This window comes from Marmota monax, unplaced genomic scaffold (genome assembly GCF_021218885.2).
Source record: "Marmota monax isolate L192 unplaced genomic scaffold, Marmota_monax_Labrador192_F-V1.1 WCK01_AAM20220418_F8-fsc00079, whole genome shotgun sequence".
Lineage (NCBI taxonomy): Eukaryota > Metazoa > Chordata > Mammalia > Rodentia > Sciuridae > Marmota > Marmota monax.
The window spans coordinates 2012342-2026430 of record NW_026694099.1 but is presented as its reverse complement, the minus strand read 5'-3'; the positions used below and the strand labels follow the sequence as shown (position 1 = coordinate 2026430).

The 14089-nt window shown below is 44.8% G+C and overlaps 2 protein-coding genes across 10 annotated transcripts in view; one reads left to right on the top strand and one right to left on the bottom strand.

Moving 5' to 3' along the window:
* Positions 1–14089, top strand: part of Nrl (neural retina leucine zipper) — a 143531-nt gene that overhangs the window by 57339 nt on the left and 72103 nt on the right. For 5 of the 6 annotated variants that reach the window (XR_009228719.1, XR_006856335.2, XR_006856336.2 and 2 more), the window contains one exon: positions 2288–2396. The exons of the other annotated variant lie outside the window; for it this stretch is intronic. The gene's annotated coding sequence lies outside the window, so the exon portion shown is untranslated. The remainder of the gene's footprint in view (positions 1–2287; positions 2397–14089) is intronic. 6 annotated transcript variants of the gene reach the window in all.
* LOC124107221 (dehydrogenase/reductase SDR family member 4) lies at positions 447–12728 on the bottom strand. 4 transcript variants are annotated; one of them, XM_046465154.1, is made up of 9 exons: positions 12537–12727; positions 10770–10947; positions 6208–6309; positions 3555–3625; positions 3404–3473; positions 2985–3119; positions 2477–2532; positions 838–981; positions 447–731 (listed from the first exon to the last, which is right to left on the bottom strand). In XM_046465154.1, the coding sequence occupies exons 1-8, from the start codon at positions 12665–12667 to the stop codon at positions 867–869; spliced, it is 858 nt and encodes a 285-aa protein (XP_046321110.1). In that variant the 5' UTR covers positions 12668–12727; the 3' UTR covers positions 447–731; positions 838–866. The 4 variants fall into 4 exon arrangements, with proteins under 4 accessions (XP_046321110.1, XP_046321111.1, XP_046321113.1 ...); XM_046465155.2 differs by having other exon boundaries at positions 3404–3455; positions 12537–12726; XM_046465157.2 differs by lacking the exon at positions 6208–6309 and having other exon boundaries at positions 12537–12728.

The following is a 14089-nucleotide window of genomic DNA, read 5'->3' as shown; positions in this document are numbered from 1 at the left end:
CCCCCAATTTCTTTGTTTATGGGCCTGGGTACACCTCCTTGGGCCATTCTTGCAGAGCCCCTCCCCTTTCCCCCGGCAGCTCAGGACCCATTCAGCTCGTCCTTGCTGACCCTGGAGGGAACTCCAAACCAAGGGCGATCCTGGGAGAGGACCTGGCCGGATCTGGGGGAGTTCGTCCCTATTCCTTGCTTGCCCGCCCAGGCTCGGGGATCCCCGTAGCGTCTTTGGCACATCCCTTGGGTTGTGAGGCTCGGAGTAGCACCTGGGAGTTTCCGAACCACCTCCTCCCAGCTGGCAGCTCTGCAGACACCTCCACCCTCAAGCGTCACACTCAAATCCTGGAGACCAGGAAGAGTGCTGAGGGGATGCAGAGATTAGCCTGCCCGGACCTCTGCTCTGTGCTCAGCTCCATACTTAAGCACCCGGCACAGAAATGAACACGCTGATTCAGAGCAACGCGATCATATGCATTTTATTTGCACCTCATTTGCAAGTTGTTAATTTCCAGCCCTGCTCCTTCCACTCCAGGTTCCTTCTCCCCCTCCCCCCATCTACCTTCAAATTCCCGGGATAGGGTGGGGAGTGGTGGTGGTGGGGAATACTTGTTGGTCTTTGTCAAGGTAGACACAGCCTTCTCAGGTTCACAGTGTTTTCAGGGCAAGCCTTATCCACACCACAGCAACAGTGGGAATCCTCATCAGACCACATCTTGACAGCAGGCAAGGCTGGACCTTATCACAGGGCAGAAGAGATTTTGCGTGATGAGCAATAAGATGGGCAGAGGTGGGAAAGGTCAGCAGAAGAATGCTGGAATGGCCCCCAGGAGCTGGAACTAACCTCTGCCCTAGTGGGCTGCCTTCTGTTCCTCAGAGGCGGGATGGGGTTCCTCCTCCAACTACTACTGTCTCCCCAGTGATATAACTAGCGTCCTCCGAACACAAGAAAGACACGATGCCTGCACAGTCCTCAGGCTTGCCTAATCTGGGGAACAGGAGAACAAGGAAGGAAGTAAAAATCAAACAGGCCAGGCCCCCCTCACCTGGCCCACAGGAAATGAAATTTGCTTAAAGAAGAATTACCAGTTGATTTTTCAGAAAGAGTGTACAAGCTTTCTGCTTATTAAATAGGGTTACCATTTCATAATTGTAAAATTATAATTACCATTATGATTTAGTATAAATATAACAACTATACTCTGAAAAAAAACATTACACATTATATTTAAATAATAGACATTCTGTTTCTTAGAGAGCTCAGGACACCAAAATCCAAAGTTAAATAGTGGTTTAAAATGATTCCATTTATAAGCTCTTCAGGACTTTTTCAAGTCTATTTTTGTCCCTTAAAGTCTAGTTTGCTTTGTAAGAATGTGCTAATTCTCATTGTTTGTATGAATGATCTCATAGTTAGGAAACACTTAAACTGCTGTAGAATACTCTTGAGGTGGGTAGAGTAAGTAACTCAAACCTAGAAGGCTTGGGATTGTGGTTCTCTGAGCTACCTGTACATTGCAATCATTTGGGAGGCAAAACAATGACAACAACAAATAAATGAAGAAAGAAAAAAGATTTGTAGGCACCACCATGGATCAATTAAAGAAGAATCTCTGGGCAATAGGTCTGAGCCACTGAAGTTTAAAAAACTCCCTAAGCCAGGGCTGTCTATAATTCCAGCAACTTGGGAGGCTGAAGTGAGAGGATCACAAGTTGGAGACCAGCTTGGGCATTGTAGTGAAACCCTATCTCAAAATAAAAGGGCTGGGGGGTATAGTTCAGTGGTAAAGTGCCCCTAGATTCAATTCCCAGTATGGGAAAAAAAAATTTTTTTCCAAAGCCATATCAGAATGGCTTTGGAAGAACTTGAGGGATTCTGGGATGTTTAGACCAGTAAAGAGGTAGGTATTGCTGGCATTTGTCCTTGAGGGGTCATACTGGAGATGCTAAAGACAAGAGTGCCCAGAAGCCAGAAGGTGGAGAGAGGCAGGTCACTTAAGAAAGGGAACCCAACAAAGGTGTCTGAATACTTCAGCCAGCCCCCTAGGGAAGAGGAGTTTGAGCCTTAGTAAAGCTCTTCATTTCTTTTATTTGGATTGTGGGATCACCAACCTGAGCTTTGGAAATGTGACTTTTTATTCAAGAAGAACTACAATAGTCTCAGTTTTGATTTTGGTTTCTAGTCTCTATGAATGCCCAGGGGTGGAGGTAGACAGTAAAGAGGAGGACCTGTCCTAGAGCTCCACTCTGCTGAAACCCTAATGCCTCTGCTTTTTTTTTTTTTTTTTTTGCAGTGGAAACAGCAGCCTTGTTGGCCAGACCACTGGAAGAGTAGAGTTTATGAAACTGAGAAGTTTGGGAAGCAGAGGAGGGGATGCCCGTGTTCCTTATGGGAGTGAGGTGGTAAGCTATGGGCTGTGACAGAACTTTTTTGGGACAGAACTTTTCATCTTTATCCCTCCTAGTCCTCTCTGACAGCTTACCTTCTGATATGCATGAATTCTTTCATTCTGTCCTCTCTTTCCTTGTCTTTCCACAACTGCAGGAAAAAGGGGAATCTGTTTATGGTAAGAGGAAACTGAGGGGCAGTGAGGGAAAGAAACTGTCTGTTCCCATGTCAGTGGGGAGGAAGGATGGAGAGATGCCCCCTTTCATTTCCAGTTCCTTCTTGGCTCCCAACTCCCCACTGCCCTTCTCTGTTTCATTCTTTTCAGGAGTTAGGGAGGCATCTTGCTGGGTCTCACCAGTTCTCATTAACTTCAGAAGACATGAAACAGTATGAGTAGAGTCAGAATTACTACAGCTCAGGAAAGGAGTGTGGGGGACTCTGGTCTGGGGAAGGTGGCTGGTATAAAGAGGGAATATAGAAAAGCCTAGGAAGGAGGTATGGAAATGGGTGATAGCTCAGGATTCAGGTACTGAGTTTCCCTATCCAAAAAGATGAATGCCCTTCCAGGGGTCCCAGGGAGATGCAGAGCTCCCCTTCCTCACCACACTGCTGAAATTGGTCCTGATGAGTCCAGGTGCCAGGCAATTCACTCTAATGTTCTTTGGGGCCAGCTCTAAGGCCAGGTTCTTGGTAAGGCCCAACAAGGCTGTTTTACTAACATTATAAGGACCCAGGCCCTGGGGAGAGAAGAGAACAGGTGGTCTCTTAGTTTCCAGGTCATTCTTGGTTCTCATTTGACATCAAGGGCAGCAGTTAATGAGGCATCTTTTGTAAAGGACGGTAGGAGGAAACCATCTTGTTTCTACCTCTAGGTTAGAGTTCAGGAGGCAAGTCATTTATTTTGTGGGAAGGGGTGTGGTGGTGTGATTCTGAAAGGGGACACATACTTTAGGGGAACTGGAGAAATGGAAAGACTTGGGATGGAGAGTGGGAGGAATGTGGCAGGCAAAGGGGTTCTTACAGGAAACGGAGTGAAAGCTCCTATGGAAGCCACAATCACCACTGAGCCACTTCTGTAAAAAAAAAGAAAACTGACATCTTCCTGGCATAAACCACTGCCCTCTGCCTGTGGAGGGCCCCATCTCACCCAGGCTCCCTCTCACTCATGGTACCCTCGCTTCTCCATCTCTGGCACCACTGCCTTTGTCATCAGGGCTGTAGCCTTCACATTAACATCCAGAACCTGAAATGGAAAGAAGGGGAGATAGCATGAGAAGGACATGGAGGAGCAGATGATGAGTAGGCACAGTGGGCACCTGGCTCTGCTGGTTAGAGCTGGTAGAGACTTCAGGGATCATTTACCTGGACCTGACAAGGGAAGAACCCTGGGCTTAGGGGGAGGTCCTTCTTACTAGCTCATTCAGCTATGTTCAAGTGTGGAAGAATGGAGAGAGTTAATCCTTTCTAACTAGCCAAGTGTGATTTGGCTCAGAATGAATGAAAACTCTCCAGGCTGCTTTGGATTTGAGCTGGGTTTTCTATGTTTCTTCAAAGTAGGGAGAGTCTGGAATTCGATCGCCTCCTAGACCTGCCTTAGAGTGGGCAGCACAGGGTAGTTTTAGCACTCTTCTGGCTTCTGGGTGCAGGGAGTGGATTGCTCTTGGCCCTCCAAGATGGACTGTCTGGCTGGTCATTTATCGGAAAGTGGGATCATGAGGAAGTACTTTTTGGGGAAGCACAGGCTACAATCAAAACACCCACATCCCAAATTTAAAGCAAATGTATGATCTTGCTTACAGTGTTCTAAACACTCCTGGGATATTTCTCTCCTATGCCCCTAAGCCAGTTTCTTATTCTGAAAATTTTCAATCTTATAAAAAGTTGAAATAGAAGTGTAGTGAATATCCAGCTGTCCCTCACCTGAATTCACCCATTGTTCACATGTTGCTCCATTTCTCTTTTCTATGTATCCATAGTTTTTTAAAAAATGAACCAATGAAGGTAAGCTACAGACATGATAATGCTCTATCCCTAGATACTTTAAAACACATTGCTAAAGAATAAGAAGATTCTTTTGCACAACCACAATTCATTATCATACTTGAGAAATTTAACAATAATACATTTCATTTATTGCAATGCCCGTAATAAACTTTTCCCAAATGTCCCCCAAATTTCTTTCTTAAAAAATTTCAGAGTATAGGGGCTGGGGTTGTGGCTCAGTGGTAAAGAGCTTGCCTTGCATGCATGAGGCTCTGGGTTCAATCCTCAGCACCACATAAAATAAATAAATAAAACAAAGATTTTTTTTTTTAAATTTCTTAGGTGTAGATGGACTCAACACAATGCCTTTATTTTTTATGTGGTGCTGAGGATCGAACCCGGGTCCCGCCGGTGCTAGGCAAGCACTCTACCGCTGAGCCACAATCCCAGTCCCAAAACAAAGATTTTTTAAAAATTAAGAGTATAATTAAGGATCAATCATTGCATTTAGGTGTGGTGCGCCATTATATTAAAAATATATAAACTAAAAAGAAAGACTATGTGATTAAAAGCTGATTTTCATGTGGTCTCTATTTAGACTTCATGAAAGATTTTTTTTTTTAAATATTTATTTTTAGTTTTCGGCAGACACAACATCTTTGTTTGTATGTGGTGCTGAGGATCGAACCTGGGCCACACGCATGCCAGGCGAGTGCGCTACCGCTTGAGCTACATCACCAGCCCTGAAAGATGTTTCTTTAAAGAATATCAACATCAGGATCTGGCTCACTGAGGAACATTTTCGCACTTTGGTCTTTATGTGCGTGCAAAGTTGATAAATTATAATATTTTAGTTTCTTATACTTTGCTGTTGAGAAATTATATCTGAGTAAAAAAACAAAACCAGAGGAGATCATAAGAAATTTAGCATTTCAAATCATGTGGAAATGTTTGTCTTAGTAAATTAAGTTAAATATTTTAATTAAAGTTTTATAATTAGAGGATGTAGGTGTGTAAAATATGAGCATGATGCAATCATACATGTTCACATAAAAACAAATATTCTAGCACTTGGATTTAGAAATCTGGATCTCAGATTTTCTTAATACTGCAATTAAGAAGAAAAAACAATGGCTGGGACTGTGGCTCAGTGGAAGTGCACTTGCCTAGCATGTGTGGGGCACTGGGTTTGATTCTCAGCACCATGTATAAGTAAATAAAATAAAGATCTACCAACAACTAAGGGACAAAATATTAAAGAAGAAAAAACAAAACAAAAAACTCCAGATCTTTCCCTGATATAAAACAGCAGAAACTCTGGTCATTTCACCAGAATCGGTATTTCATTTAACTAACAGCTATTAACATTTTCAACTAATGAAAAAGCATTCTTTTTTGGCAGCTGAAAAGAGATGGGTGGGTGTGTAAGTTGTTGGCCTTTTAGCTGCCATGTCTCTGTGGGAAATAAACCAGGAAGAAAGACGTGGCTAAGTGTGCTTGGAGAGAGAGCTGGGGAAGGGAAAGAGAAGGTGGCCAGCACAGAGCAAATGGAAGAAGATAAAACTGAGATGAGCTGGGAGTGTGGCTCAGTGGTAGAACCCTTGCCTTGCCATAAGGCCCACAGGACTGAAAAACAAAACAACAACAACCAAAGAGCCTCAAAGCAGAAATGAAAAAGAATAACAGGAAAGAGGAAGCCACCCCCTTATTTGCCCTTTACAAGGTGCATGCCAGGTGTGTGGCATATCACATTTATGTGGCACTTGACAAAGGCATCTAAAAACAGACCAAGTTTGGGCTGAATGTTTTTTGACTGACCCCTGCTGCTTTATGCTCTCTCACCTTGTCCCACACTTCCTCAGTAGCATCCATCAGGCTTCCAAAGAAAGGGCTGACAGCAGCATTGGAGACCAGAATATCAATACCCCCATGAAGTTTCACAGCCTAGGGAGTGAAGGAAGGTCTGTCTGGTTAGGGCTGCAGGTTAGTAAGGGAAGTGAATTTACCAATGTTGATAAGAAATTTCTTCTTAGAACAGTTGTCAAAATGATCTCTTTTTTTTAGAAATATTATTTTTTAGATGTTGGTGGACCTTTATTCTATTCATTATTTCTATGTGGTGCTGAGAATTGAACCCAGTGCCTCACATGTGCTAGGCAAGTGCTCTACCACTGAGCCACAGCCCCAGTCCTCAAAATGATCTCTTTTCCTTGAAACATTTTCTCTCCAAAGTTACCCTAAGCTCTGCTGTTAACCAGTTAAGGTTGTCTTATTTCTTTTACAGTGTTTCCAGCCTGTCTGTTCTCTTCTAAAAGTGTCCATAACCCTTTACTCTAGCCTTTATACTTTCTCTTTGGGAGCTCTTTCATTCTCGACCCTCACCTCAAAATCTGTTTCTACACCCCTCCACTTCACAGTAAGCTCTAGCCCCATTTCCCCCAGTGCTTGCTGTCCATTCTCCTTGAATGAGCTGCCATTATCTCAGAGTAAAGCTGTCCACTCTTATCTGAATGGAGAAGCTGTTTAAATAGCTTTCCCGTGGAAAGTTACCACTGCAGGGGCCTTTGATCATCTAGCCCAGTGTCCTCTGGTGGAGGTATAACTCCATATGTAACTGAGATCCAGGGAAGTTAATTTTTCAATATCATATTAAGGTAGGATAGAAGAAATATAAAAGAAAGAAAGGAGACCAAAGGAAGGACAAGAAAAATATAACTTTAATCTGGAAGCCATACTTTTCCTCTTAGACCTGTCACTTCCCACGTCATTTCTCTCTCCCAGGCCTATCACTCCCAAATTTCTGGGAATCTGTAAGCATTAGACTTACTGTAAATTCACCCACTTATGAAAATTACCTTATGCACTGTTAATTAGCACATGTAATAAACAGATTAAACAAAGAGAGATACGATATTTTAAGAAACCTGTAACCTAGGGTACTTTCCAATGTTCTCTACTGATCAGGAAATGGAGACCATGTCAGCCTAAAGATTCTGAAATTGTAAGACCACATAAACTATCTTGTGATCACTAGACTGATATCATTCTCACATGCCCATCTCTCGCAAAGAAGAGCCCAAGAATCCCAAAAGCATCTCTCACTCCCAAAATGCCCACATTCTCCCTGGAATGTACATTCATGACTTTCCTATATAAATCTCTATGCTTCTAACTGACACGTCCTTAAATTCATATCTGCAACATTTGTCAAGAACCCCACTGCCCGGAGTTGAGGACCCCTCTCCGGGAACTCCTGAGACTTCTTCAAGTGACTGTACAACTCAGTAATGACACATTAGGGTCTGCTAAGAACAGGAGGTCAGATCATTCCATGTTTAGGAAAGGTAAAGGGATTTGATTTGCTCAGGGGACAAAACTACTTGGTGGTGGCAGAACTGAGGCCTGTCTCCTATTTTATAGCACAAAGCTAATTTATAAGAACCCTCTGAAAGTGACTTGAGATTATGAAACCAGCTGCCTAGGAGAGTTAGGATGGGTTTAAAGGATGGGTTTAAACCAGCCTGGATTTAAAGGAGCTCCTCACTCAACTTTGATGCCATTTCTCTCTCATCTTTCTGGACTGGAGACATGGGAAATTCAAGGCAGAAATTGAGGTTTAAACTGGGAAAGCCAAGAAAGGGAAATATCTTCTTAATAAGTGGTAAGTAGGTGGAGAGGCACGTGCTAGAGTAACAAATGGCCAAGGAGAACCTGCCAACAAGGGTTTTCAATACTGAGCTACCCTGAAACCAGACTTTGCATTTGCTCAGTACTGGCAATTTTGATGCCTTGGGCAAGTAGCACTAAATGGGCCCTCAATCAACTTTGTGCCTCAGATTTGGCACACTAGGGGTATTATTAACAATGTACACCATCTGCTAGTTTCTCCTTTTAACTAATTATTCTTGCTAACTAGGTGCTAAGCTTAGTTGTTTCTTTGCTGCTAAAGGAGTGCCTGAACTGTCAACATGGAGATTTAACAAAATTTAAAGTCACATAATCTTTTAAAACCAGTACCAATACTTTCTTATACTCTCTAAATTTTGGTGCTGTGGCTTGAAGCCCCAGTCACCTGCCTCAACGCTGTGTATGGACCTGTGAGAAGGAAAGCACAGATGTTGCTAAGTGATACGTGTGTGTGCTGTGCTCTGTGTGTGCCTGTCTGGGGGGGTGAGAGGATGGGAGATTGCACTAGAATCACTCTGCTGTGCACCCTGTCTTCCTCCCCTTCCAGGCCTGTCAACACAGAGGGGGAGAAGGCTGGGCTTTGATTGAACAATGACAGAAACAGCAAAGATGAATGAGGACGTTACCTACGACCATCGGGTTGTCTTCTAAGTCTTGCTCTACATTGTGTGATCACTATTCTAAAGTGGCTAGGAATTGTTTGTATTTTGACAGTTATTTTTCTTTTTAGAAAAAGTATAATCAAGCAGAGAAGCTACTATTAATCTGGTGTCTGCTCACCGGCACACCATTGGAAAGCTTTGCGGTGTAATTAGGAGGCCACCAGTAGTAACCATCCTCAGGGCAGCAGCTTTTCTCATCACATGGCAACAGGCAGAACACATCTCAAATTGCTGACAATTATCCTATCATTCTCTATCCTGACAATATCCATGCAAACTCCCAGAAAGTTGGTTTTGATTTTTCTCTTATTTCTCATTTCTTGACATATGTTTGGGAAAATATTGTTTGGTTCCACTAAAGTTCTCTTGGGTGATCCACCACCACTAATGTCCTTGGCTCAGGGTCTTCTCTATTTATTCCTCCCACCACTGTCAGATTATCCTTCTTCAATAATCATTTTTATCTTGCTTAAAGCCTCACATGGTTTCTTATTTCCTACACGGACATCTAAACCCCTTTGGGAATCTGTACTCCTGAGCCTGTGCTCTCTGTTGTGTACTGACAGTGTTCCCCATCCCTTTCATTCCCTTCTTGGCTGTCTGCTCATTTTTGCAGGGTCATCTGGCACCCCATCCCTGCTCATTCTCTGGGATGGGATGGTTCTCAGACTTCTGTCTACTCCCACTCATTTATCAAGGTCTAGCTCAAGCCCCACTTCTGGGCCAGGGCTGAAGGATTTGTTAAGTAGACCTGATGGGTGCCAGAGGATGTATTCCCAACAGGACTTTGACATTAAAATATTATATTGTAAAAACAAACAAAATTCTTAAATTGTGTGAGGCCCTGGGTTCGAACCCTGATACTTCAAAACAAAACAAAACAACAAAGAAACAAACAAACACCCTCCTCTCCCCAACTATATACATTTCAAATGGTTGGTCATTAATGGCCCAGTCTCCTCTACCCTCAGTATCAAGGCCCCAGTGTTAGGCTCTGTCCAGTAGTCTATGCCCAGCAAGGTGACCTTCTTAGATTCACATTTGACCCTTTGCAAAGCATTTGAACATTTGCCAAACTGTTCCTTAAAAATGGAATCACCTTGTTCTGTGTACCATACTACTGTCTACTATTGTTTAAGGTTCTCAGTTTCTAAGAAAATTACCCAAATTATATCTGCTAACCTTCCAGTCTGTTAGTACAATCCTGTACCTTCCCATAGGTTCTCTCATTCACTCTGTGAAATAAAGCATGTGCCCCAAGGCTTGAGGGGAGAGGAGCCTGATGGTCCATATTTTCTTGTGCAGTTGGAAGGCTGGCATCAAGTACCAACCCTGTTGTTGGCTTAGCACTTTCTTTGAGACTAAAGTCCATATGGATACCTAAAGCCTCGCTCTATGCCAATGAGGAAGTGCCTGATAGTTCATAGGCAGCCAAAAAAGGAAGTCAGAGTTGAATCACAACTCTTTCTCTACTGGCTGTGGAAACTTGGGAAGTGGCTCCACCTATCTGAATCAGTCTCTGTAAACAGGAGGAACAGTTCTTCCCTTGTGTGGGTTGTTGTCAGGTTGTAAGGTTTTGAACACAGTAAATGGTACATAGTAGACAGCTGAAACATGGTAGGCTGCCTCTGATGAGTTCCCAGAGACTCTATAAATTGGAGAACAGGGGATTGTTTATTAGTTCATGGGTGAGAACATTAATTTTGTGATTATATTTATATTGACCCTTCTCATCTGTACCATTACATTGAAAACTACTAGATAATGAGGCCGAATGGATTTTTGGGGGAGTACCCAAGAGATGAGGCAGAGTTGAAGCATTAGAGTAGTTTTTGGATTCTCTGGGATGGGATGGTTCTCAGACTTCAGGATATAGACAGCAGAAGGGCACACAATAAAATGTGTTAGTGGACCAGTACAGGCATATGAAATGCATGTTATGTTAACAGCACTATGTTGGATCTCACCAATACTAGCTAGGAAAACACAAATGGAGGCTCAGCCTGGCTTCCTTCTGCCATCTCCTGGCTTGGTGCCCATATCCCTGCTGCTCACCATAGCCACCAACCGCTCCCGGTCCTCGGCCTTCCCCACATGGCACACGGTGCCAGTCACGCTCAGCCCCTCCCCCTGCAGTATGTTCATGGCCTTGTCCACGTTCTGCTGCTTCCGGCTGCTGATAACCACATGGGCCCCATCCTGGGCCAGGCGCCGGGCAATGGCTAGGCCAATCCTGTGGGCAGAAAGAGACAAAGACTATTAAGGCCTGTACAGGGGAGGAAGCTGAAAGGATGGGCTTTGCTTGGGTTTGGATTCCAGATCTCTCTTTGAATGACTTGGTGCTTCTTTTTTGGGGGGTACCAGGGATTGAACTTAGGGGCACTCCATCACTGAGCCACATCATCTATTTTGTATTTTATTTAGAGACAGAGTCTTACTGAGTTGCTTAGGTCCTCACTTAGTTGCTGAGGCTGAGGATGACTTTGAACTCACGATCCTCCTGCCTCAGCCTCCCGAGCTGCTGGGATTACAGGTGTGGGCCACCGTGCTTGGCCCTTAGTGTTTCTATTAGGTGTAACATAGGCCTAATGGCACTGTCAATACCATGCAGGTGGACATGCTTAGCTCGTTTTATTATGATTTTGTCCCTCAGCCTTGGTTCCCAGGAACAGCCTTAGTTCCTGCCCCACCCTGGTGACAGGCCTCATACCCAGTGCGGACTGAGGGGAGAGAAATAAGCTGGTGTGCTGCTGTAGCAGCTGTGTCTGTGCTTTGAGGGTCTTACTGGAGAGCTACCCTATCCTCCAAAATCTCCTTTACTAGAGGCATCTTTTTCTTTTTTGGGGGGGGGTACTGGGGATTTAACCCAGGGGCATTTAACCACTGAGCCACATCCCCAGCCCTATTTTGTATTTTATTTAGAGACAGGGTCTCTAAATAAAATACAAAATATTTAGTTGCTTAGGGCTCACTAAGTTGCTGAGGCTGGCTTTGAACTTTCTATCCTCCTGCCTCAGCCTCCCCAGCCTCTGAGATTACAGGTGGGATTACAGGGACATGCCACCACACCGGGCCAACTACATCATTCTTAAACATTCTATCCTTAGTTATGTTTTGGGGTATATGAGGAATGATGGCTAAAAATGTAAATATTTAAATGTAGGCCTGGGAAGCAAGGGTTACACATTTTACAATTGCCAGCCATTAGTGTTTCACATACATCTGTATTTCAGATTCTTGAGGAGCTGGCATCTAGCAAAGTCCTGTGGGATAAAGAAACAGGATGGATAAGAGTAGTGGGTAAGAAGACACAGGCTATAGGTAGGGTGGGCCAAAATGTACTGACCTAAACAATAATCTGGCGACATGGGTCTGTGTCCCATCTGGGTAAGGGGTGGGGGGTGCTCTGGGAAACTTGTCAGATGCCCAAATGGGTATCTGGAACATTTTCATGGTGGACGGAAACAGTGAAATAGTTTTGAAATCTGAACTCTTGTGTTTCTGGTCTTCCCATATTCTAGGTGGAGCTGTTGATTGGGGCAGCCCAGAGCACGGGGGGGGGGGGGGGGGGGGCGGGGGGGTCTGGATCGATGGGCCAACAGCGAGTCTTGTGCCAGAGGCAGCAGTGGAAGGCCAGTGGAGGGGCCAGGGTCAGGAGATTCAGAAAGACTTCAGGCTGAACATGTGGTCTCCCCGCACCCTCCCGGCAGGGCTTTGGACACGTGGGAGGCCTGAGGAGAAGGGGCCCAGCAGGCCAATGCTAAGAGGCCAGTACCTGCTTCAGGCAGCTAAGGCCTCCGAGAATCCTGCCCCGGCACTCACCCTTCGGTGGAAGCCGTTACGAGGGCCACCTTATTCTCAAGCGGGTTCCGGCGGGTCACCCCCGAGCTGACCATCCTCACAGATTTCCAAACTCGACCAGAGCCGCCTAGCAGTAGTCCTGCCTTCTGCATGGCCCAGATCAGCACGGCTGGTTTCAGTCTGCTCTGGGAGGTGACTGCTCAGTAGGGCAAGGGGCAGGAGGCCGGACGCGCCGCCTCTGGCTCGCCTACTCCCTCCTCCTGCCTGCCAGAGCCTGCTCGGTGGGGACTCCCGCCACCCAGGAGCGGCCCGGGCCGCGGGCGCCCCCTGCCGGCGCACGGCCGCCGCGTCCTGCAGTCTACTATTCTCTGCCCCCTTGCTCTCCCGAGGCCCAGCGGGAAAGTGCTTTCAGTGCTTTTCCATTAGGACTTACCCCGCTGCAAGGAACCCGTCGCCTTCCCCACGCTCCAACCACTGCTTTCACGTCTTATTTATTTATTTATTTCAGGGTGCGTTGGGGTAAAGGGGGAGATGAAGTTTGGGGTTGATTTCTTTTTCTTTCCCAAAGCCTCAAAATGGAATTCCTCCTTCAAGAAAGTCTGGGTTTATGTAGGCAACAGCCCAGAGGAGGGCAAATGCTTTGAGATCAGCTGTGGAGATGATGCCTGTGGTCCCCCACAGAGTTGAGCCCAGGAGACAAACGTGATAGGAGTCTTGGCTCTGTCCAAGAGGACTTTCCATTTTACAGAGAATAAGTGGTAACAAGGACGCTAGAGGGTCCCCCAGCCAGTGGTGGGAGTACAGAGAGCTCAAGTGTGCTCAAGATCTCCATGGCCACTATGTCCCCAGGTCTTAGTCTCCATCCTAGTTCAATAAATATTTGCTGAATATAAAGGCGCGTTATGAACTGTAAACTGCTAAACACATAGTAATTATTGCCACCACATAGTAATTATTATTGCTGCCACAGACCAAACTCTTCATCTGCAAACAAGGATGTGGAGTAGATGATGAATAAAGTCCTCACCAGCTATAAATTCTATGTTCAAGACTTCAGCCTCCATTTCTGCCAAGTGGGTTGAAATGATCTCCCTCCTGGGTTTCTGAGAGAATTAATAAATCTGGGTGGCTTATGGTACACTACAGAAAGGCCCCAACAGACCCCAGTGCAAGTGTGTGAATCAGTTCAACCCAGTGACTTCCAAATGCCAGGCTGAGAAGTAGTGCTGATCCATGGCAATATTTTCACTAGTCTGAGTCAAAATGAGAAAAATAAAGGCAATATAGTGAGCTTCATAAAGCTAAACATATTTAACTTATCAGATAGTCCTTTATTCTGGAATGTGCTTTTGCTCTCTCTTTTTTCCTTTCGGTTAGTCTTTTCTCTCAGAAAAGATGATGAAAACAGATGGATAGACTTAGTAAAGTGTTGTTAGTTTGTGCAACCAACAGTTTGTCAACCTTATGTCAGTCCCTACAATTAGAGGGAAGATAATCCCAATTTGTGAAGTCCAGTTATGGGGATCACTTTGTAATAGGATTCACACTTGCTAAAGGCTCATTTAGTACATTTG